This window comes from Salvelinus sp. IW2-2015, linkage group LG6.2 (assembly GCF_002910315.2).
Source record: "Salvelinus sp. IW2-2015 linkage group LG6.2, ASM291031v2, whole genome shotgun sequence".
NCBI classification, from domain to species: domain Eukaryota; kingdom Metazoa; phylum Chordata; class Actinopteri; order Salmoniformes; family Salmonidae; genus Salvelinus; species Salvelinus sp. IW2-2015.
The window spans coordinates 8,138,037-8,161,136 of record NC_036846.1 but is presented as its reverse complement, the minus strand read 5'-3'; the positions used below and the strand labels follow the sequence as shown (position 1 = coordinate 8,161,136).

The 23,100-nt window shown below is 44.6% G+C and overlaps 2 protein-coding genes across 9 annotated transcripts in view; one reads left to right on the top strand and one right to left on the bottom strand.

The window, feature by feature from the left end:
- Nucleotides 1-84: 84 nt before the first annotated feature.
- Nucleotides 85-12,591, bottom strand: LOC111965778 (elongator complex protein 1). 3 transcript variants are annotated; one of them, XM_023990063.2, is made up of 35 exons: nucleotides 12,371-12,591; nucleotides 10,896-11,017; nucleotides 10,546-10,715; nucleotides 10,273-10,425; nucleotides 10,079-10,160; nucleotides 9,891-9,971; nucleotides 9,069-9,154; nucleotides 8,883-8,982; nucleotides 8,679-8,769; nucleotides 8,417-8,540; nucleotides 7,682-7,775; nucleotides 6,803-7,033; nucleotides 6,446-6,616; nucleotides 5,613-5,697; nucleotides 5,354-5,518; nucleotides 5,168-5,274; nucleotides 4,944-5,044; nucleotides 4,754-4,807; nucleotides 4,325-4,555; nucleotides 4,040-4,192; nucleotides 3,524-3,603; nucleotides 3,284-3,421; nucleotides 3,039-3,124; nucleotides 2,803-2,951; nucleotides 2,503-2,626; nucleotides 2,305-2,402; nucleotides 2,003-2,204; nucleotides 1,764-1,888; nucleotides 1,617-1,677; nucleotides 1,360-1,473; nucleotides 1,103-1,214; nucleotides 846-973; nucleotides 541-692; nucleotides 379-451; nucleotides 85-235 (listed from the first exon to the last, which is right to left on the bottom strand). In XM_023990063.2, the coding sequence occupies exons 3-35, from the start codon at nucleotides 10,693-10,695 to the stop codon at nucleotides 168-170; spliced, it is 3,969 nt and encodes a 1,322-aa protein (XP_023845831.1). In that variant the 5' UTR covers nucleotides 10,696-10,715; nucleotides 10,896-11,017; nucleotides 12,371-12,591; the 3' UTR covers nucleotides 85-167. The 3 variants fall into 3 exon arrangements, with proteins under 3 accessions (XP_023845831.1, XP_023845832.1, XP_070300327.1); XM_023990064.2 differs by lacking the exon at nucleotides 10,896-11,017; XM_070444226.1 differs by lacking the exon at nucleotides 12,371-12,591 and having other exon boundaries at nucleotides 10,896-12,337.
- An 83-nt stretch (nucleotides 12,592-12,674) lies between these two features.
- tbc1d2 (TBC1 domain family, member 2) overlaps nucleotides 12,675-23,100 on the top strand; it is a 29,415-nt gene continuing 18,989 nt past the window's right edge. For 2 of the 6 annotated variants that reach the window (XM_023990071.2, XM_023990067.2), the window contains exon 1: nucleotides 12,676-12,905. Coding sequence is in view for 2 of the 6 variants with exons in the window: in XM_023990065.2 (XP_023845833.1) it covers nucleotides 13,194-13,234 (41 nt within the window). In the remaining 4 variants the exon portion in view is untranslated. Of the gene's footprint in view, nucleotides 13,235-23,100 lie in introns of all 6 variants that reach the window. The other 4 variants (XM_023990068.2, XM_023990065.2, XM_023990066.2 and 1 more) reach the window with 4 other exon arrangements.

Sequence of the window (23,100 nt, the reverse complement as noted above, 5' to 3'; positions counted from 1 at the left end):
TTAATAATTCCATATCCATTATATTGTGAGAACATTTGACAGCTCTGTTGATCATGCTTTAGACATACAAGAGTTACAAGAAAATCCAGTATACATCTTTATTAATAGGTTACGTGATAAGATAGCTTTACAGTTAAAGAAGAAACAAGAAAACTGATGACAAAAAGCTACTTCAAAATACTCAGTTTCCACTTGACACCATTTCTSATCTTTGGGGGTGGGGGAGTCTCTGAATCTGCAAAGAGGAAACGTGTATACTATATTAATAAACTAAAAAGGGAATATGAACATTTGATTTTAGCACCTAATATTACTAAACAAATGAGTAAATTGTGTATGTTCAATAGTAATAAATAGGATAATACTACTAAAATTGACCTTGGGTTGATGAGGGTCTTGGCTGTTGAAATGAAGCCATGATGCTATTGGCTGTGGAGTTAGGACCGGTAATCTGGAGAACAAAATGAAAACACAGGTTAAATTAACTCCTAAGAACAAGCCTTGTGTGTGTGTGTGTGTGTGTGTGTGTGTGTGTCTCACCGGAGCCTGACTCTGCTGAAGACCCTCCTGCCACACCTCAGGAAGGGCCACCTCAATCATCTGGAGAGCCTCCCCATAGGCCTGTTGCAGCCTCCCCGCCTGTCCGTCAAACTGGAACAGCATCAGGCCCTTCAGCAGGCTGTGCACCTCCTCTGCAGGGGCAGAGCATAACACTGTCAATCACACAGGACCTGCCCACATGACTCTACCTTAGAAGAACCACTATACAAAACCTGAATGTGACGATTAAAAAAACGATTACAGACAAAAGGGATAAGAGATCGACAAGAACGTGCGTCTCCCACCTCTCATCTTGTCCACAGAGTGGATGATCTCTGCCAGGGCATGCAGCAGGGCCATGTCCTCTAGGGGGGTCCCTTCCTTCAGACTCAGCTTCTTGCGCTCAGCCTTCCGGCGATTCTTAGACGACCTCCTAAGAGACAGAGGTTAGTTCCTAACTCATACTGAGACTACCGACATCTTACTACCAAGTCCCAACCCCACATCCACCCCCACTAAGTATTTCATGTAATTCATACAGATGTGTAAAGGGCTGACTCACGAGGAGATGCGGGAGTTACTATGTGAGTACTTGGAGCCGGCACGGCTGCCGGACATCACACTACTGGCCTCTGAGTAGAGCTCTGCCTCTGGACAGTCTGGGACATCCTCATCTTGAATGAGAGAGGGAGACAGAACAAGGGAGAGAAAGAGAAACACAGAGAGAGGGAGGCACGTCAGTACAACATGGACAAGCCCATTCTCAAAGCCCCTTAAGCTATTACAAAAACGGTATTTGTGTAAGTAATGCTGGTTTACCCAGTAACTCCAGCCTGGCCTTTTCCTTAAGCTCCCGTACCACGGCCAGACGGGTTTTGTGACGAATGAACATCGCYCTCTGAGCTTCCAGGTAGGAGGTCTGAGAACTACATGCTTAAGAAAACAGTGTTCATAAAACCAATGTATATAAATTTGGTGCCATAAAGATCACAAAAAACGAATATTGCACACTGAAACATCATTAGCACTATCATGAAGAGCATTTTTAATTCACCAATGTTAAATTGGGGTTTTACCTTCCAAGAGAGCTGGTTTGAGGTTTGTTTCAATGATGTCTTGTCTGTTGTACAAATACACCTAGAACAGACAAAATACAATGTCATTTTGTCTTGGGAGGAGTTTGTAGAGCATGTTGTACGATGGAGGCCATCTTGTTAACTCACCAGTCGAAGTGCTTCTTCCCAGACTGCACCTGTGATCAGAGCCGAGATGGCCTCCTCACAGTCCTTAGCATACTGCTCCAACAATATGGCTGCCTCCGTATATCTTCTGAGCTCTATCAGTTTCTCTGAAACAATAGGGGGAAATATGAAACCAAATGAGCAACACGTTTTGAATCGACAACACAACTTTAAGACTTCATGTGGTGGCGCTGAGTGCCAGGATGTGGGTAGGACAGTACCTGCCAGGTCCCTAGCCAGCAGTGCCAGCTGGTCAGGTGGAAGGGGTATCTGCTCTGCCACACAGAGGGCGTTCCTCCAGCTGGCACTGCCCACGAAGGCCTGGAGGGCGCGGACCGCCTCACCGCAGCGCCACAGCAACAACCCTGCCTGCTCCGCCTGCTGCTGCTCCACCAGGTACTCAGCGTAGGCACAGCTCAAGGCCTGGACAGAGGTCAGGGGTTAGAGGTCAGGGTTGGGAGGTCAGAGACATAAGTAGCACACAGTGTGGCTACTTATTTAGTAATGTGTGAGAATGCATTACCTTGTACTGAGGGCTGTCTGTTGGATAGAGCCCCAGGGCTTCACTATACAGCCTCTGGTCCTTCACCAGATTTAGGGCCTCGGTGAAGTGCTCCTCACCTGGGAAGAAAGAAAAAAAACACCCAGTCTAGGCCATTCATTTCAATTACGTAATTGTCCCCTTAATGAAATGTTGAGGGCTATTGCATGACACACTCACCACACTTGCTGAGGTGGTGCAGGGCCTTCCTGTATCTCTTCAGGTGTTTGTCGATGGTGTAGCGCTGGTAGTTGGGCTCTAGWGTCTTCAGCATATTCAGGAAGGGAAGGTACTCTTTGGGGTCCTTGAATGTTTGGGAGGGCAACAGATAATTAGTATTTAATACCCATGAAAATAAATTAAAGTAGTAGCCTTTTCTCCATTTGCAGTGAACGTCCATCAAAGTTTCTGCAGCAAATGGCTTCATCAGGGTAACTGTTAAGTACGKTTTACCTGCAGTACCATTCTTCTGTCACTGACCTTTTGGGACTTCTCAGCTACCATGAGGACCAAGTCAAAGTCGTAGGTGCCCAGAGAGTGTTCATACAGCTCGTTGACATTGACTAGGAACAACAGGTACTTCAGAGCCTCCTCCGCACTCACCGCGTTGGCTGCACCGGGTGGGTTCACTACAAACACACAAAAATACATGGATTTTCAGATATCTTGTTAACAATTTCGTATTGCTCTTGCTGATCTGCTTGTGACCGTTTTACCTCGAAGCTCGTGGACTTTCTGCAGGGCAACCTCCAGCTCAGGAACAGTCTTCTTCACATGTGACGTCAAGATAGACAGGCAGTACCTGTGGGTGATAATGACAATATTACACTCACAATGAAGCGTAAAGGAAACACGATGAGTACAATGCTAATTAAAATGTTCTGTAAATAGAGACTATACAAATCAAATTGTATTGGTTTTCATTGACAAAAATAATAACCTGTATCAAAAGCGCACTCACTTGTGTTGGTCCATAGATTCCATGGTGCAGCGTAGCGCATCACAAACAATGTCAACCTTCTTCCCACAAGCCCCAGGCGCTGACTGGCCTGTAGCGTTCGATGGGTATGGGTACATTGTCGTAGTGGTATCTTCCTCTCTGTAAAATCCCCCCCMAAAAATCAACTTCCACATTAAAATGTCCTATACATTACAAAATGGCCGTTGTTTGTCATTGTTGTAAAATAAAAATGGTTATTACTTGAGCTCTGTGAGGAAAAGGTTGATGTGGTTGATAGAGTCTAGCTGTCTCAGGAATGTCTCCACGCTCTCTAAAAACACCTGCCAGAGAAAAACATCATAGAGAAGTAAACTTGTAGTCACGCGATGATATGGTGTGTGGTCCTCCAACTACGACTCCGGAAAGCATGCAATTTATTAGGCTACAGATGAAATAAATGATAATGAACTTCACAGGGTGGTGAAAGTGCAAGGTGATGAGCTTGATGCTCCTTACCATTAAATACTGAGGGTCTTAATTTGGTGGCATGATGATCGATGCTTGACTGCCATTTGACAAATAAAAATATTCTCGCTCTTATCAATAATAACCTCATGTAGACTAGCCTACGCGCACTGTATCTGCGAACTGTTGGCTAGAGTAAACACATTTGATATTTAACACAACCGTTTTTGTGACATCTAGTTGTATGTGCCATTCCACACCAGAAGGTCAGACAGGTTAGGTGAAGGAGAAGTGACTGGGTGGCTTACTAACCTTGGGGTTGTGGTCGTAAATCAGGTTGAGGTTGATCCGCAGCTTCCTCATGCACTCAAAGGCCTCTCGGAACTTCTGACTGTCCAGACACTTTCTGAGCTGAGCCAATACCAGCGCTCGATGGTGGATGGTCTCCAGGTTACCGCGAGGCATCTGCAGACACGCACGTGACATGCTCACCATCAACACGACCAGGGATGCAGTGCCAAACAATATGGGTAATCGCAATGAGGTAAAATAATCTGGAATTGCAATCTTTTTTATGACAGACGGAACAGTTCAGACCTGTAGGATGAGCCTGGTGTCCTGGGGGACCACAGTGACGATTCTGGAGCCCCTTTCCACCCTGCGGAGAGTCTCGTCATTCTGGTCATTCTGACCTCCGTCTGCAGCCAAGGCCACCTGCAGCCCTTTGACAGTGAGTGTGCTGAGTCGGAGGCAGCGGCATGTGTGCGAGTGTGTGGTGAGTAGCAGGAAGTCATCGTAGACCACAAAGGAGGAGACGTTGGAGGCCACCTGTGGAAGAAGAACAGAGGGAGGCAGTGACACAATCAGGTTGGTCAATAAAGCTGACTTGTTTCTATTTAATATGACCTGGCTTTGCATTACATGTGGCTGCTAAGCAGCTACATTTATGTAAGAAGTGTGTTCACATCAATCATAATGGTAACTCTGCCTTTGTGCTGAATCACCAAGGTAAAACAACAGACATACCTCTGTGTCGTCAACAAACAGGTGAGATCGGTCTGTAAGCCCCAGCAGATGCTCCTGTTGACATTACAAGAAATCCCCTAGATTTGAGACCAGGAGGTAGGTACTTTTGGCACAATCAATATTATCAAATCACCAAATAATAGTAAGTGATTTTCGGTGACAGCAGTATTCAGTTGGACTATACCCTTACCTTTTCTATAGTACAGAGGGCCGTCTGCACACAGGGATCTGGGAAGTTGATGCTGTAGCCTGTCACGTCCTGCCAGCCCACCACACTAGGCTTCAGGGAGTCTGGGGACATACACAAGGCTGCTCATGCTGGAGGCATAGAAGACATCTCATGATAGCTGGCTCAATTCCACAAGCAAGTCTACAAGCAATATTCTCATAACCCAGGAAGTAGTTGTCACTTACCCCAGAGGAACTTCCTGATCTGGCCGTCCTCCAACTGCAGGGCCACTGTGCCCGTATTGGAGCTGTGACACATGCTGATAACGTGACCTTCAACCTCCACACGTGACCTGGGGATACAAACAGTTAGTGGGACCTTCTGACAGTACGTAAAAAGTAGCGTTGTCGTGATTTATTGTTCTTTCTTACTTGATCTCCAGGGTTGACTGGGGGCTCTGGGCCTCCGAGGGTCCCAGGATAAGCAGTGTGGACTGGGACGGCCCCTCTGCACAGCCCCCCACCCCCAGGAACACATCCCCCCTCAGCCACAGCAGGAGACGCAGAGCCAGGGGCTCCTCCTGTTCCAACAAAACCCTGCACGCAACACAGCCACAATGTTAGGGCGCAATACAACTTTAGCGTGAAGGTCATAAAGGAAAAAGCTTTGGAATGACTGTCCAGATTGTACCTGTAGGTAGTCTTTAACTGAGGAGCGTGTGTGATAGATCGGAATCCTCCCACTCTGGCAGTAGGGTCACTCTGGTCCCCAGTATCTGAACGGACAACAGAATTAAACACAAAAGTAGCCGGGATTTATGTACCAAGTACCTGTCTTAACAATTAATTAACAGCACAGTGTGAGTGGGAAAAGAGATGGAAAGGAAGAGGAAAGAGGTCAGAGAGATATACACTGAGTGTACAATACATTAAGAACACCTGCTCTTTCCATGACAGACTGACCAGGTGAAAGCTATGATCCCTTATTGATGTCACCTGTTAAATCCACTTCAAATCAGTGTAGATGAAGGGGAGGAGACAGGTTAAATAAGGATTTCTATGCCTTGAGACAAGAATTGTGTATGTGTGCTATTCAGAGGGTGAATGGGCAAGACAAAAGATTTAAGTGCCTTTGAACGGGGTATGGTAGTAGGTTCCAGGCGCACCGCTTTGTGTCAAGAACTGCAATGCTGCTGGGTTTTTCATGCTCAACAGTTTCCCGTGTGTATCAAGAACTGTCCACCACTCAAAGGACATCCAGCCAACTTGACACAACTGTGGGAAGAATTGGAGTCAACATTGGCCAGCATCACTACGCGTTTGACACCTTGTAGAGTCCATGCCCCGATGAACTGAGGCTGTTCTGAGGGAAAAGGGGGGAGGGGGGGCAACTCAATATATATTGTTCCTAATGTTTGGTATACTCAGTGTATGCATCAAGACAGTAGGGGTGAAGAGAGAGAAGAGTGATGGCTGATCAATTAGAAAGGAGAGGGCAGATGCTCAAAGCTTCTGGTGGCCCACCTTGACCGTAGACTAGGATATGTCCGTCGGCGGTGAGTGCTGCCAGCTCATTGGTTCTCTGGGGCTGGCGGTGGAAGGTCACTAGGTTGACAGGGGCGGGCAGCTGGAGCTCGTAGGCACACATGGGTGGGGGCACCACACACTGACGAAATGTCGACACTAGGACCTTGTCTACAAAGAGAAACAGTCACACAAATACTATACTTTGAAATACTTGATTAAGGTTAGTGAAAGCAGTGGGAGGGGCAGCCTTATTTTAACCTATCCGCTCACTTATAAATTAGTGATCACCTCCATGAATGCAGACGGATAGGATGCATTTCAAAGATATTGGAAGAAGGCCTCTATCTGACTCACCTCCATCGATCACAGCCACGTTAGCGTTGTCCTGCCCGTCCTCCCCGTGGCTGCGGTCAGTGCTCCAGCCCCAGTCGTAGGTCAGGCTAGCCCAGCCTCGGGTCACCAGGTGCAGCCCCAGGGGCCTCTCAGGATCCCAGCTCACATCGGCTGGCGCCCYCTGGGGGTCGCTGCCAAAGTATAGGCTCTGCTTCAGGTACCAGTGGTAGTTACCTACTGTCCACAGCTGAACTGGGGGAGGGAGAAGGATAGGGAGTGAGGTGGATAGGGAGTGAGGCAGGGGTAAAAAAAWWWAWAWATATRCTGGATGTCACTCCAGATCAGTTAAAGGGATACTTCAGGATTTTGGCAATGAGGCCCCTTATCTAGTTCCCCAGAGTCAGATGAACTTGTGGATACCATTTGTATATCTCTGTGTCCGGTATGAAGTAAGTTGCTAACTAGCGCAATTGTTAACTAGCATTAGCGCAATGACTGGAAGTCTATGGGTATCTGTTAGCATGCTAGTAGGTACGCATAGACTTTCAGCCATTGTGCTAACACTAGTTAGCATTGGCTCTCAAAACTACCTCAAACTTCCTTCATACTGGACACAGAGACATTTGGTATTTAATTAGGATACCCATTAGCTATGTTGCAAAAGCAGCAGCTAATCTTCCTGGGGTCCACACAAAACACAATGACATGAAAATAGTATCTACGAGTTCATCTGACTCTGGGTAAGTAGATACATGGCCTCATCGACAAAATCCCAAAGTATTCTTTTACATTTAAAAGAAATCTGCTTGGTAAAAAGGCAACACATTGACTGAAAGATACTGATTAACCAATATTATAAATGTATGAAATAATGCTGGGAGTAATGGGTAGAGATCTTACTGTATGTGTTGACTTGGCCCCCCTCTTCTCGTGTCATGTCCTCTAGCCACACAGCCAACACAGTAGAGTCGCTGTTCCACAGCAATGCCTTCACCTGAAACAGTCACACAGATCTAGGATCAGCTTCCCTCCCCAAATCCTAACCTGAACCATTGGGAGCAAAATGCTAGACTGATCCTAGATCAGTGTGTTGAGTAGAGCTGGGACGATAAACCAAAATTCATCGACACCGACCACTTATTGCAGGCACTGCTGATATCGTTCATTACCACAGGTATTGAGTATCACAGTATGAGTCATAATACCCATAAAACCTAGCGGTCAAACAGGGAAATGGTTCCAATAATTTTGCCCCCATAAATGTTTCCCCTTAGCCCTTATTTTAAGCGTTTCTAAAATCCCCTATGGGAAAAATGAATGGTGGAAAAACWATTTGACCGCTAGGTTTTATGCGTATTATGACACCACCACTGTGGGGGTCTATACTAGCGAAATGTGAAGTTTGAAATGAAATAAGTTTGCTAATATGGTTAGTTGTTAAATGGGACAATTGAAAGCTACAACATTCAAAGCAGTAGTTTTAAGGGTAATAAAAAAAATWAAAAAAGTGGTGACCATTCATGTTATAAACCTATCGTTCTATTTATCGTTATTGCATCAATTCAGGAAATGTATCGCAATATGGATTTTTGTCCATATCGCCCAGTTTTAGTGTAGAGTATTTGAGTGACCTACCTTGACCTGTTCTTTTCCAAAAGGCAGGGTGAAGTCCCCGTGTAGGAGGCCATTCTTCTCCATAAACACCACACTGTGCTTGTTAGGATGACGCTGTGTGGCTGCTATTAAACTACCTGACGGTCTGAAACAAGGCATTGGTTCCATAAGGTTCACATGCAAACCATGTTGTGGTATGCATTGTATTTAAGTTCCCTAAACCCTAAAGCATAATACAACAAGGTGGTCAAAGATGTTGAATGATTCTCCACAGAGATCTTACTTCCAACACAGTGACTGCTCCAGACCGTTGACGGTTTCACTTGTTGACTGCAAGACACATTCTCTGTTCCACACTCTGACCATTCTGGCACCTGAAACATGACACATATGCAATGCATGTGATACCAACACAATCTACAGTATATATCTTTGTACAGTAATTGTTTCACTTCACACAGAGTTTGTGAAAAACACTGATTCTCACCAGTCTGGGGGCAAACAGAGCTCACAGCGAAGAGCTGGCCATCTCCTCTCCACGTCACCCTCGGCCTGCGGTCGTCCCACGACATGGCTGGCTGCACCTCCTGTCACAGAGAGGGGAGAGACAGTGAGACCTTCATTAAATAGTGTTCAACTGCTCTTAGGGTGAAAGGCAAATCATATTCCTTACTATGGTCTTCTTCTGGGCAGCGTGCTTGCCCTCTGAGCCATGGAACTGGGTCTCTTTCTTCCCCCAGCCCACTGTAATAAACTTCCCTAAAACACAGAAAAAGTATGTCAGTCAACCAAAGGCAGAGTGTACATACACAGGAATATTTACATTATGATCCCATCTTCCAGTTTTAGGTGCTTTTAGCACCCCCCCAACTCTGGAACTCCCTCTCTCTCCATGTCAGAACCTCACAATCCATATGTAATGTGAAATGGCTAGCTAGTTAGCGGGGTGCGCACTAATAGCGTTTCAATCGGTGACGTCACTCGCTCTGAGACCTTGAAGTAGTTGTTCCCCTTGCTCTGCAAGGRCCGCGGCTTTTGTGGAGCGATGGTAACGATGCTTCGTGGGTGTCAGTTGTTGATGTGTGCAGAGGGTCCCTGGTTCGAGCCCAGGTAGGGGTGAGGAGAGGGACGGAAGCTATACTGTTACACATATTCAAGTCCACACCTCTTCACACAGGCTTACCCGGCTTTTATCCTCCGTCTAGTTCACTTCCCTGTTTAGTCTGTCATCATGTCTAGTGCTCTCCCTGTTTAGTCTGTCATCATGTCTAGTGCTCTCCCTGGTTAGTCTGTCATCATGTCTAGTGCTCTCCCTGGTTAGTCTGTCATCATGTCTAGTGTTCTCCCCTGGTTAGTCTGTCATCATGTCTAGTGTTCTCCCCTGGTTAGTCTGTCATCATGTTTGGTGTACTTTTATAGGTTTTTATGCTGCTGATTATCTTGTGTATGTAAAGAAACTTTGGGTGTCTTGAAAAGAAGAAAAAAACTGTCCTACCCTCTCCAAAGTCATCCTGATGGATCCCAACCTCTATGATGGGTTCAAAGTTTTTGGTCATCATGATAATGGTGTCCTGACCTGAAAAGTATCAAGAAAAGGAAAGGCAGGAAAGAACATTACTTCAGATGGCTCATGATAGACCCCATGAACAATAGACCATAAGTGAATGTGGTTGATATACTGACCAGTGGTGAGAGTGACCAGCTCCTGGTCCGGGCTCCAGCTCATGGCTGTTAGACCACTGTTCACACTGCCCACACACTCCAACTAAAATGGACACACACACACCAGAAAACAAAGGCAGTTCAAACCTGTTATGAGTAACAGTGTTCATATTTTGTCATTTCAATAAACAGGGTTACTCCTACAGTGTTGATACCTGGTTAGTGCTGAGGTTGTAGAGGATGACATCACCAGTGGCTGTAGCAACACACACAGACTCCTGGTCTGGTAAGTCCTGGATACCAACAACTGTCCCACTGCCATCCTCTGGAAGGTAGCGCTCAGCTGTCAACGACACCTCATTCATCACCTGAACATGATGGGGAGATGAATAGTTGAATACAGTGTGTTAGTGATGGGCTGGTACAAAAACCTTTACCCGGTGGGTCTCCAGGACCATGATTGAAGAACACTGCTATGTGTAAAGTACCTGGCCAGCTCGTGGGTCCAACTCGGTGACGGAGTATTCTGAAGCGATGAGCACCGTACCCGTGTCTGTCCGAACAGAGAAACATTGCGGCGTGCCCGGGCCCTGCAGCTCCGAGCAACGAAGGCTCTTCAGCAACCTCAAGTTCCGCATCACACCCTTTAGCTACCTACCTAACAGTAAGCACAGATGCCGACAAGGCGTATTGGTTAGCATCTGTACTAGCAAGCTAGCCGATATGGTAAGGTAACGTTAACTAGCTGTGCATGGAGAGACAAGTCATGTTATTCAATAGAATATTTATAATTGTATCATCAATAAAAGCTACATGATGTGACACATAAATAACCTACCTTTGCGTAGCTTCAATAATATTTACAAACGCTGCTGCAGCTGCGATTTCAATTTGTTCACCTTTCAACCCTGACGTAAAATGCTGAAATGAGTAGACCCTTATTGCAACGTCTCCCTCTTCCTGTACGGGGGAAAATGGCATGACTTTGACGACTGACTCCGAAAATAGGCTAAAGTGGTGCAGGCAGTGAGAGAAAAAACAATTATATTGTAACGACCCTGGGTTTATAAGCGCGGCTTTCGACCTTGCGGCTCCAGTATGCTTTTGCGCCACAGTCGATAGCGCGCTGGGTTTTGGACTAGAATGTTGAGGGTTCGAGACCTGTTCCCTGCCCTTTCATTACAATATATAGTGGCGATTTTAGCATGTAAATCTTGGTGGGGCAATAAAAAAAATTGGATGCATGCCAGCAAAGCCCCTACACTACACAACACTAAACAATACACGAATTGCACTACAACGGTGGCAAATGGTGCACACAAAATGTTAGGGCCTACATAAAGCTGTCCCAACAGCAGAGTCCCAACACCTTACCACTGCTACACCTGGCATTCAGCGGAGCCTTGTCTGGCAGCGAAACAGTTTTCAGCCTCATTTACTGCCTTTTTAAAAAACATATCTGATATGACAGACTTGCTTAAACATATGTGGTTTCTACTGACAATTTTGATCTACAAATTATGGCACCAGGGAACGACAAGCGGATAAGAGGCAATCCGTATTTTTGATTAAAACATTAATGAGCAAGCAACTAGAGTAGTCAATATAACTAGTTGTTCAGCACTTTTGAAATGTACAGCGACAGAATTCAGAACATGGGCCGTTCTCGGTGAACTCCCTGTACCAGTCAGAACCGTAGGATAAATAAATGGGACATATAAACAGAAAATGAAACATCTTACAATATTCGATGATTACTTTTCTCTGAAACAGGTTCTATGCTATTTGTGCACCACCAAGTGAGAACAGTAGGTGAAATTAAGAGGTGAAAATAGACCAAATGATTAGGGTAAGGCACATTGAACGCCGTTTGGGTCTTTGCGTGTCAAAAAAGATACATGTCATATAACACTATTTGACGCATTAAATAAGCTTTTAATTTGACACGTCAAATAACACAATTCTATTATAGAATGTTGTCTGTGCTGAATTTGCATGTGCAAGCCAAGCATCACAACTACTAACGTTATGTGTTTACAATACCGCGTTGTTGAAAATAGACCAAATGATTAGGGTGAGGCACATGGGCTACTAACAGCTTACTCCACAACATACACTTAGCCACATACACACATTATTTTGTATTTATTTTTTACTTTGCGAGAAGCAAATCATGTTGCATTCATTGCACTGACTCATCTGTGAAATGGATGAATATGTGTGTTCGATATGTTACATATGACTCTCCTACATGCGCGCAAATTGTATTGTTTTTCATGGCAGCAACCGATGTTTAGCTGTGAATGTTTTTACCTTGTAACTTGCATGGGAAAAGTGAACCACACTTGGAATTGAATGTACCACCACTATAGAGACGCAAGTGCGTCGACGCGAATGTCTTCAGAATCCTATGTTATTATCAAAAATCTCCAATCGTGTTCAAGACTGAGAACTCATGAAAAACGAGCTCCGACTGAGAAATATTGTTTTGAACAGTCAACCTACTCCGAATTCCAAGTCCTTAACTCGTGCGGCGTTCCTGTACAAATCGGAACTAAGAAACTCGGAAATGTCCGACATGCCAACTGGTTGTAGTTGTACGCCGCGTTCAGAAAGTGGGACATTTCCTAATTTCCTAGTTCCGACTATAATATGAACGCGGCATCGGGCAACTTTCCAGAGCTCCGACTTTTCGACCTGAAGATCACTGGTGTCATGATTTGACTTCGTTTTTTTCCGAGTTCCCAGTTGTCTTCAAAGCACCAATATTTAGACAACTGGAGAGAGACGTTTTTTTTGCCAGTGAAATTGCCGCTGCCAGTAAACAGCGCCGACGTGTAAGCCTAAGGTATGTAAGCTAGTACACACCTCTGTTCCTATACTGTCAACAATTTTCGGAAGGGAACGAACGTTACTAGCTTATGTTTTAAGTCTAAAATAAGCAAACTCAAGCAAGCATCAACTGCAAGTAATACATTGTGTAATGTATTAAATGGTTTGGCACGCGCCACCGCCCTATTCCAAGAAGCTCTAGCTCTCGATTGGCGTTGGTTTCTATCGCGCCTGGATCAACCTGTATGTCCTTGGAACTAATTTTGTTGCTGACTTTCATTTTTCGGGATCCAGTGAGCATAGCATGACATGTTATTACTTGGAGAAGGAGTTTAAAACGAGTAGGTAAATATTTCATTTACTCTAGTTTTTACATGTGACTGTGACATGGTATAAAGACGACCATATGTTCGAAATTTCAAGATGGTTTTCAAATGTGGTCATATTTCAAGTGTGTGTGTGTGTGTTAAGATTTCAAGACAACTGGGAACTCGGGGAAAAAATCATGATGTCACTTATCTTCAGGTCAGAACTCTAGAAAGATGCCTGTGTTTCCAAATTGGGATTTCAATTTGGATGACAGATTTTTCATTCTGAGCTCGTTTTTTTACCTAGTTCCCAGTTGTCTTGAACACAATGGGGCTCTCGAGTGGCGCTGCGGTCTAACATGTTGACCACACTGTTGCAAAACAAATGTACACACGTGTAACAGTATAACTAGCTAGCCATTTCACATCCGTTACACATGCATGTTATTCAATCATTGCACCCACACTGCTCTTGAGCATCTGTGTGGCCAGGCACTAAAATATAAATTGTTTTAGGAGCATATACCCACCTGCCATCTCCTCATTGATTTTTAGAAGCATATGCCCACGTGGGTGATTGAAAGATGAACTTAGGTCCACACTCCGGTGGGTTGTAGTAATGCTGTAAAGTTGGTTGCCAACCGCCATATAATTAAAAAAAAAGAAGCCTATATAGCTAGATAAATTGCCATGAATGGTTAATGCTTTTTGACCTGTCCCTAAATTAATATAATTGGTTCAGAGTTTGTTTTGATTTCAACCTGCGTGTCCTGATCACTTTCGTTGTGGGTGAAAAAAAAACAACTTGCGGTGATGGCACTCGCAGAAGTGCGGTTTGGTCAGCATGTAATGCACTACAGAGGCGTCACTACAGACCCTGGTTCGATTCCAGGCTGTATCACAACCGGCTGTGATTATGGTTTTGCCGGGGTAGGCCGTCATTGTAAATAAGAATTTGTTGTTTAACTGACTTGCCTAGTTAAATAAAGGTTAAATAAGAAAATTCAGTCCGAAGTCAGATTTAAAATCAGATCTCATTTTAGTTATCACATGCTTCGTAAAGAACAGGTGTAGACTAACAGTGAAATGCTTACTTCGGGGCCCTTCCCAACAATGCATACAGAAAGTAAATAGAGAAATAATAGAAAACTAAAAAGTTTAATACACAATGAGTAACAATAACTTGGCTGTACACATGAAGTGCCAATACCGAGTCGATGTGCAGGGGTACGAGGTAATTGAGGTAGATATGTACATGTAACTAGGAATAAAGTGACAAATGATAAACAATAACAGCAGCGTATGCTATGAGTAAAAAAAGTTTGTGCACAAAGGGTCAATGCAGATAGTCCGGGTAGCTATTTAACTATTTATCAGTCTTATGTCTAGGGGGTAGAAGCTGTTCAGGGTCCTGTTGGTTCCAGACTTGCTGCATCGGTACTGCTTGCTGTGCGGGAGCAGAGATACGTCTATGACTTGGGTGGCTGGAGTCTTTGACCATTTTTAGGCCCTTCCTCTGACACCACCTTGTATAGAGATCCTGGATGTCAGGGATCTCGGCCCCAGTGACGCACTGGGCCATGCGCACTACCCTCTGTAGCGTCTTGCGGTCGGGATGCCAAGCAGTTGCCAAACCAATTGGTGATGCAGCCAGTCAAGATGCTCTCAATGGTGCAGCTGTAGAACTTTTTGAGGGCATTGTCGTGCCCTCTTCACGACTGTTGGCGTGTGTGGACCATGGTAGATCCTTAGTGATGTAGACAACGAGGAACTTGAAGATCTCAACCCGCTCCACTACAGYCCTGTCAATGTGAATTATTATTATACCTTTATTTCACAAAGACCAGACTGAGACCAAGGTCTCTTTTACAGCTGGGCCCTGCGTATACATGTTTACACATACAGTTTAGATACAATCATTAAGAAACTACACAAGACAAACAAACGATCACAGATAACACAAAAAATACAGCAGCAGATTGTTACATTTACACATTGAATGGGGCATGCACAGCCCTCCATTTGTAGTCTACGATCAGCTGCTTTGTTTTGCTGACGGTGAGGGAGATGATGTTGTCCTGGTCTCTGMCCTCCACCCTATAGGCTGTCTCATTGTTGTCAGTGATCAGGGCTACCACTGTCATGTCGTCTACAATCTTAACAATGGTGTTGGAGTCGTGCGCGATCACTCAGTCATGGGTGAACAGGGAGTACAGGAGGGGACTAAGCACACACCCCTGAGGGGCCCCTGTGTTGAGGGTCAATGTGGTGGATGTGTTGTTGCCTACCCTCACCACCTGGGGGCAGTCCATCAGGAAGTCCAGGATCCAGTTGCAGAGGAATGACTTCATTCCCAGGGTCCTTAGCCTAGTAATTACATTTACATTTAAGTCATTTAGCAGACGCTCTTATCCAGAGCGACTTACAAATTGGTGCATTCACCTTATGATATCCAGTGGAACAACCACTTTACAATAGTGCATCTAACTCTTTTAAGGGGGAGGGGGTTGGAGGTTACTTTATCCTATCCTAGTATTCCTTAAAGAGGTGGGGTTTCAGGTGTCTCCGGAAGGTGGTGATTGACTCCGCTGACCTGGCGTCTTGAGGGAGTTTGTTCCACCATTGGGGTGCCAGAGCAGCGAACAGTTTTGACTGGGCTGAGCGGGAACTGTACTTCCTCAGAGGTAGGGAGGCGAGCAGGCCAGAGGTGGATGAACGCAGTGCCCTTGTTTGGGTGTAGGGCCTGATCAGAGCCTGAAGGTACGGAGGTGCCGTTCCCCTCACAGCTCCGTAGGCAAGCACCATGGTCTTGTAGCGGATGCGAGCTTCAACTGGAAGCCAGTGGAGGAGCGGAGGAGCGGGGTGACGTGAGAGAACTTGGGAAGGTTGAACACCAGACGGGCTGCGGCGTTCTGGATGAGTTGTAGGGGTTTAATGGCACAGGCAGGGAGCCCAGCCAACAGCGAGTTGCAGTAATCCAGACGGAGATGACAAGTGCTGGATTAGGACCTGCGCCGCTTCCTGTGTGAGCGGGGGTCGTACTCTGCGAATGTTGTAGAGCATGAACCTACAGGAACGGGTCACGCCTTGATGGGAGTTGAGAACGACAGGGTGTTGTCCAGGATCACGCCAAGGTTCTTAGCGCTCTGGGAGGAAGCAATGGAGTTGTCAACCGTGATGGCGAGATCATGGAAGGGGCAGTCCTTCCCGGGAGGAAGAGCAGCTCCGTCTTGCCGAGGTTCAGTTGAGGTGGTGATCCGTCATCCACACTGATATGTCTGCCGACATGCAGAGATGCGATTCGCCACCTGGTTATCAGAGGGGGAAAGGAGAAGATTAATTGTGTGTCGTCTGCATAGCAATGATAGGAGAGGCCATGTGAGGATATGAGAGGCCAAGTGACTTGGTGTATAGCGAGAATAGGAGAGGGCCTAGAACAGAGCCCTGGGGACACCAGTGGTGAGAGCACGTGGTGCGGAGACAGATTCTCGCCACGCCACCTGGTAGGAGCGACCTGTCAGGTAGGACGCAATCCAAGCGTGGGCCGCGCCGGAGATGCCCAGCTCGGAGAGGGTGGAGAGGAGGATCTGATGGTTCACAGTATCAAGGGCAGCCGATAGGTCTAGAAGGATGAGAGAGAGAGAGAGAGTTAGCTTTAGCAGTGCGGAGCGCCTTCGTGACACAGAGAAGAGCAGTCTCAGTTGAATGACTAGTCTTGAAACCTGACTGATTTGGATCAAGAAGGTCATTCTGGAGAGATAGCAGGAGAGCTGCCAAGGACGGCACGTTCAAGAGTTTTGGAGAGAAAAGAAAGAAGGGATACTGGTCTGTAGTTGTTGACATCGGAGGGATCGAGTGTAGGTTTTTCAGAAGGGGTGCAACTCTCGCTCTCTTGAAGACGGAAGGACGTAGCCGCGGTCAAGGATGAGTTGATGAGCGAGGTGAGGTAAGGGAGGGTCTCCGGAAATGGTCTGGAGAAGAGAGGAGGGATAGGGTCAAGCGGGCAGGTTGTTGGGCGGCCGGCCGTCACAAGACGCGAGATTTCATCTGGAGAGAGAGGGGAGAAGAGGTCAAAGCACAGGGTAGGGCAGTGTGAGCAGAACCAGCGGTGTCGTTTGACTTAGCAAACGAGGATCGGATGTCGTCGACCTTCTTTTCAAAATGGTTGACCGAAGTCATCCGCAGAGAGGGAGGAGGGGGGAGGAGGGGGAGGAGATTCAGGAGGGAGGAGAAGGTAGCAAAGAGCTTCCTAGGGTTAGAGGCAGATGCTTGGAATTTAGAGTGGTAGAAAGTGGCTTTGCAGCAGAGACAGAAGAGGAGAATGTAGAGAGGAGGGAGTGAAGGATGCCAGGTCCGCAGGGAGGCGAGTTTTCCTCCATTTCCGCTCGGCTGCCCGGAGCCCTGTTCTGTGAGCTCGCAGTGAGTCGTCGAGCCACGGAGCAGGAGGGGAGGACCGAGCCGGCCTGGAGGATAGGGGATAGAGAGTCAAAGGATGCAGAAAGGGAGGAGAGGAGGGTTGAGAGGCAGAATCAGGAGATAGGTTTGGGAAGGTTTGAGCAGAGGGAAGATGATAGGAATGGAAGAGGAGAGAGTAGCGGGGGAGAGAGAGCGAAGGTTGGGACGGCGCGATACCATCCGAGTAGGGGCAGTGTGGGAAGTGTTAGATGAGAGCGAGAGGGAAAAGGATACAAGGTAGTGGTCGGAGACTTGGAGGGGAGTTGCAGTGAGATTAGTGGAAGAACAGCATCTAGTAAAGATGAGGTCAAGCGTATTGCCTGCCTTAATAGTCATTAGTAGTAATGAGCTTGGAGGACACAATGGTGTTGAACTCTGAGCTGTAGTCAATGAAAAACATTCTCACATAGGTGTTCCTCATGTCTAGGTGGGAAAGGGCAGTGTGAAGTGCATTGGAGATTGCGTCATCTGTGGATCTGTTGGGGCGGTATGCGAATTAGAGTGGGTCCAGGGTGTCTGGGATGATGGTGTTGATATGAGCCATGACCAGCCTTTCAAGGTATTTCATGGCTACATATGTGAGTGCTACGGGGTGATAGTCATTTAGACAGGTTACCTTGGTGTTTTTGGGCACAGGAACTATAGTGGTCTACTTGAAACATGTAGGTATTAGACTGGGTCAGGGAGAGAAATGTCAGTGAAGACACTTGCCAGCTAGCTGTTCAGCGCATGTCCTCTACGCGGCCTGGTAATCCATCTGGCACTGCGGCTTTGTGAATATTACTTACTCACATCGGCTATGGAGAGCGTGATCACAGTCATCAGGAACAGCTGGTGCTGTCATGCATGGTTCAGTGTTGCTTGCATTGAAGGATAAGTATTGGCAATCAGCTTTGCTACTTTGATACAAATCGCTGAAGACTTCGTTTTGTACAGTGCCCCTCGTCACCACAAATTACTTCAATGATGGCAGTCTCCGTCTAAAGTATGTAGAGAACGACAGAACAGTGGAAGAATTTAGTGCGAGTYGTTAGACTGCTTGACAGACAGAATAGCAACACCAGTAGAGCTACAACACCCCTCATTCTGAAATGACACCTTTTCAGAAATGATATAGTCTAGTATGCTCAGTCCSCTTTATATTCACACAACCAATGACAGGTGCATGAGTATTTAGTATGGTGTGTGATACCCAGGCCCTGTCCAGACACAACCCTTAGCCCCTACTCTCAGAGATTTGAGATCTGAGAGGCATTGATAGGTGGTGACATAGTGATAGCTCCACCCTCTAACAGACTTGGTATACTTTTTGCCATATTGCTTACACCTGTTCAATCCTCTCAGATCTCCACAAGTGCCGAGGATGTATGAGCTAGTGGTTGTTTCTGGACAAACCCCACAACCCTGTGGATTTGTGGTGGACGTTCAGCACATCACTTGAGGCATTGGTTGGATGTTTCATTCCATTGCTGGACACACCCTATCAGGCCAATCACCCTAACCAGGCAGTTCTGGTTCTTCCTCAGAGTATGGTTGTGAAAAGTTGGAGATCTGCTGTAAACAGTGCAAGGATATTTACATGTCTACTATTCACACACTTGCTTCGTTCCAGATAATTAGATGTGGAACCGTTGACTGACTATGGCTAGGGCCATATCTCTAGTTTAGCAATATATATACTGTTTTATTGGCTGTATGCCATCATTGACGGAGATTACCAATGGTTAACCTGGTAGCTATGATATATCAGTTAGCTAACTATTTACACTAACAGCGGTTCATTAATAAGACAATAAACACTCATCATTGTGGCTAGTTTATCATTTTCGATCTAATTTTATAATCTTAGAAGTAGAAATTTAGAAATATAATTAATATATGAATGATTGGCTACTAATAGATGAATAGAATGGGTGTTTGAAGGTTGAACATATATTTTGAAGGGACAGGAAGTGTTGGCTGTGCATTTGGCCAATAACAGGCATTCCACATTTAAAAAAATCTAAATATTAAGTCGTTTGTGTTTTATATGCAAACACAAGAACTGGACGTTTTTTTTGTTTTCTCGTACCCGATGGCTCAGTTTTAACTCAGAAAATGAATTATCTGCATGAACACGGGTCCGTGTACCTTTTTGCCAATTAATATTTCTTATTAGATGATAAGATAAAAAACGAGTAAAGGGTCCTTCCTCCTTTATTTGATTTGAATCGGAAATCAAACAAGACAAGCGGTTTTGTTTTTATTGTTTAAAGGAAATATTAAATGATGAGAAATTGGAAAATTATTTGATTATTCAAATGTTGTCTTTTTAATTATCGGTTCTGGTTCGACCCATGCACTATGTTTTGGCCAGTTAATAGTCGTGGCTTCCTGACAACACAGAATGGGTTTCTTTATGTTTTTAAGACAAATTTCTTATTCCAATGATTTGATGATTGACAGTTAATGTAGTCGGTCATGTGACCAGTCCTAAGTCCAAATTGGCCTGGGTCAGTGAGACAGTCACTTCCACAACTTTTAAAAGTTTAACGACTAACCTGTATCCTACATAACCTACAGCCCACATAATTGTGGATAAGATTTAATTCAAAAATGTTTTGTGTAAATGGGTATGATCATACGATGATAAATGTTTCATTTGGGTGTATAGGATGGGTGTATAGGATAATGTATAGGATCTAATATAATATTTGACATATGTATTTGTAACACTTTGTCAAGATTCGTTTTGTCCCAAGCTGAATCTTATCCGGTACAAATTGGAAACACCTGGAACACTAAACACCAAGCCTGTCACGACTTCCGCCGAAGTAGGTCCTTCTCCTTGTTCGGGCGGCGTTCGGCGGTCGACGTCGCCGGTCTTTTAGCCATCGCCAATCCACTTTTCATTTTCCATTTGTTTTGTCTTTGTTTTCCACACACCTGGTTTCTATTCACCAATTACATGTTCATTATTTAACCCTCTGTTTCCCACATGTTAGTGTGCGTGTTTATTGATTGTTAATGGCGGTACTTGTCGGCTGGTTATGTTTGCCGGGTTATGTATTTTACGCCCGTTATTTTCGAGTGACCGTTATTTCTCAGCACTTTGAGTATTGTCTGTATACTGGTGCTGTCGTGGAATTAAATACCTTGTACACTCATTTCTGCTCTCCTGCACCTGATTCACTGCACCAGTTAACCACCGCCTGACAAAGCCATTGTCAGACATCAGCGGAACAAAAGTAATACAACATATGGCTGCTATTCAGCAGATTGTTGCTCTCCAACATAACCGGCAGCACAGTCGGTTGGTGTGTATAAATGTGCACATTCTCAACAACCTGAGCCAGGCAGGGCAAACTTCGGAACGATGTTTCTTTTGAAAGTTATTTCAGCTTTGCACGATGGGCAATGGTGTTCTACACTGCCTTTTTGTGTACCACATTTATTTATATATTTTTAAAAAACTAACGTGTTAATAAGAACCCAATATTTTTAATCAACCAGGTTGTCACCGAAATAATAATAGTGACCTTGTGTTTTTTAAATGAATGCCAATACTGTTTTCTATGCTTGTTTTCACTTAATACGTTGGGATACATGTGCACTTGTAGTCAGAAAGGCCTTTTTCCCCCTTGTAGGCAACAGTAGGCCTACGCAATTTTCTTCATAACCCATTTCATATTTTGCATATTCATATTTTTCATAAATGCATAATGCATTTAATTATAGTCTCTTTTTTTGTGTACATTACACCATTTCTTTCATAATGCGTTTTATACAAGGCTATGTCGAATTTTATTATGGTTGACAGATTGGAGAAAAAATGCCCAACTTTATTTATTTTATTGTGTGGTATTGATGAAGGTATTTGATTGGGGAATGTGGATACATTTTTATGATGGAAAATTATAATACACACCATAATACATGCACACAAACACTTACACACATATAGACACACATACTTTGTTTTTACTCATGTTATAGCCTACTCTTGACTTTTTTATGAATAATTTTTAAATACAAATATTTGTATCTAGTTGTCATGTATTCATTGTAGTTTACATGTTTCAGTAATGAATAACATGGTTAATAGTCCTTAGCTTTTGGTATATTTGGCATGTTTATACATATTCTCTATTTCCACTGAAGAAAGCAGTAATTAATCAACACACTACTGTAAATAATGGACAGTACCTGGTATAAAACGGAAATTGCTCTCTGTAAATAAATGGTGAGAAATGCTCAGTCTGAAGCCATTCGGCTATGGGTTTCACAGTCCTATAATAATGATACGAGTTATATCACCGTAAAAATAGTTTATTTACAACCTATGGGGCATAAGATGTTGGGAATAGTGCCATAGGACAGTGAAATTAAACGCCCTAACCCTAAGCTGTGTTCAATGTCGGCAGCATTTTCCAGTGAGAAATGCTCAGTCTGAAGCCATTTGGCTATGGGTTTCACAGCCCAATAATAATAATAATAATAATTATAATCCAAGTTATATCACCTCAAACGTTATTTATTTACAACCTCTGGGGTATAACATGTTGGGCAAAGTGGTATAGGAGAGTCTGACATATAACCCCTAACTTGAGTTCAGTCTTCACCAATGAGAACCAAGAGGGGCTTAGCTTTGTCCTTCATGACCGGGAAAGGCCTCGATTCTAGGCCGTAGAAAATCCTCCATCCATCTCATTAGATCAGAACAGGATGGATCAACAGTGATTCATATTACTGGTTTGCGTCCTTAAAAAAAAAAGGATAGTTGTGTTTTGCTGCATAACACACTTACATTATTTGTCTACCCATATGATGTGGATCATTGTCAGGTTATTAGATGTATAAACTTTAACAAAATAACACCATGGTTATAATAACACTTTAAACAGGTCGTTTTGTAAATGTATAGAATGTGTTTGTTTCAGGTCCACACTGGTAAGTTAACTTATGTAAATTAGACAGTCACAGAGGATTTTCTTGTGCATTGCACATTCAGGCAACTTTGATGTAAGGCTTGATCACACCCGTAGTGAAGACTTCTATCCATCACGCCCGTTGTTGCTTATCCATTGTTCACTAGATATATCAATGTAATTACAGAATGCTTCCCACCACTAGATCACATAACTAGACGTGAGCTGGACGTGATCCCAACGCTGCCACCAATGTAGCGAAAGAAAGTGAAAGCTGCGACAGGGACTCTGACCAGGGCTCATGCGTGGCAAAGTGAGCGCTATCTAATGTCTGTTGCCTTGAAAGTTGAGTAGGCCTCTGGGCAGAGGCAGTAGGCCTACAATGCTGGCATTTGCCTTGTTACAGTAGCCTAAGTATAAAACATGATTGACACGACCGTAATCATCATCATGAAATGGCCTTGGAAGTGCCATAAGTGTAAGCCAACAATTCATTATTTGACATGAACCTGTTTACCTGCATTGATATGGCTTACTTGAT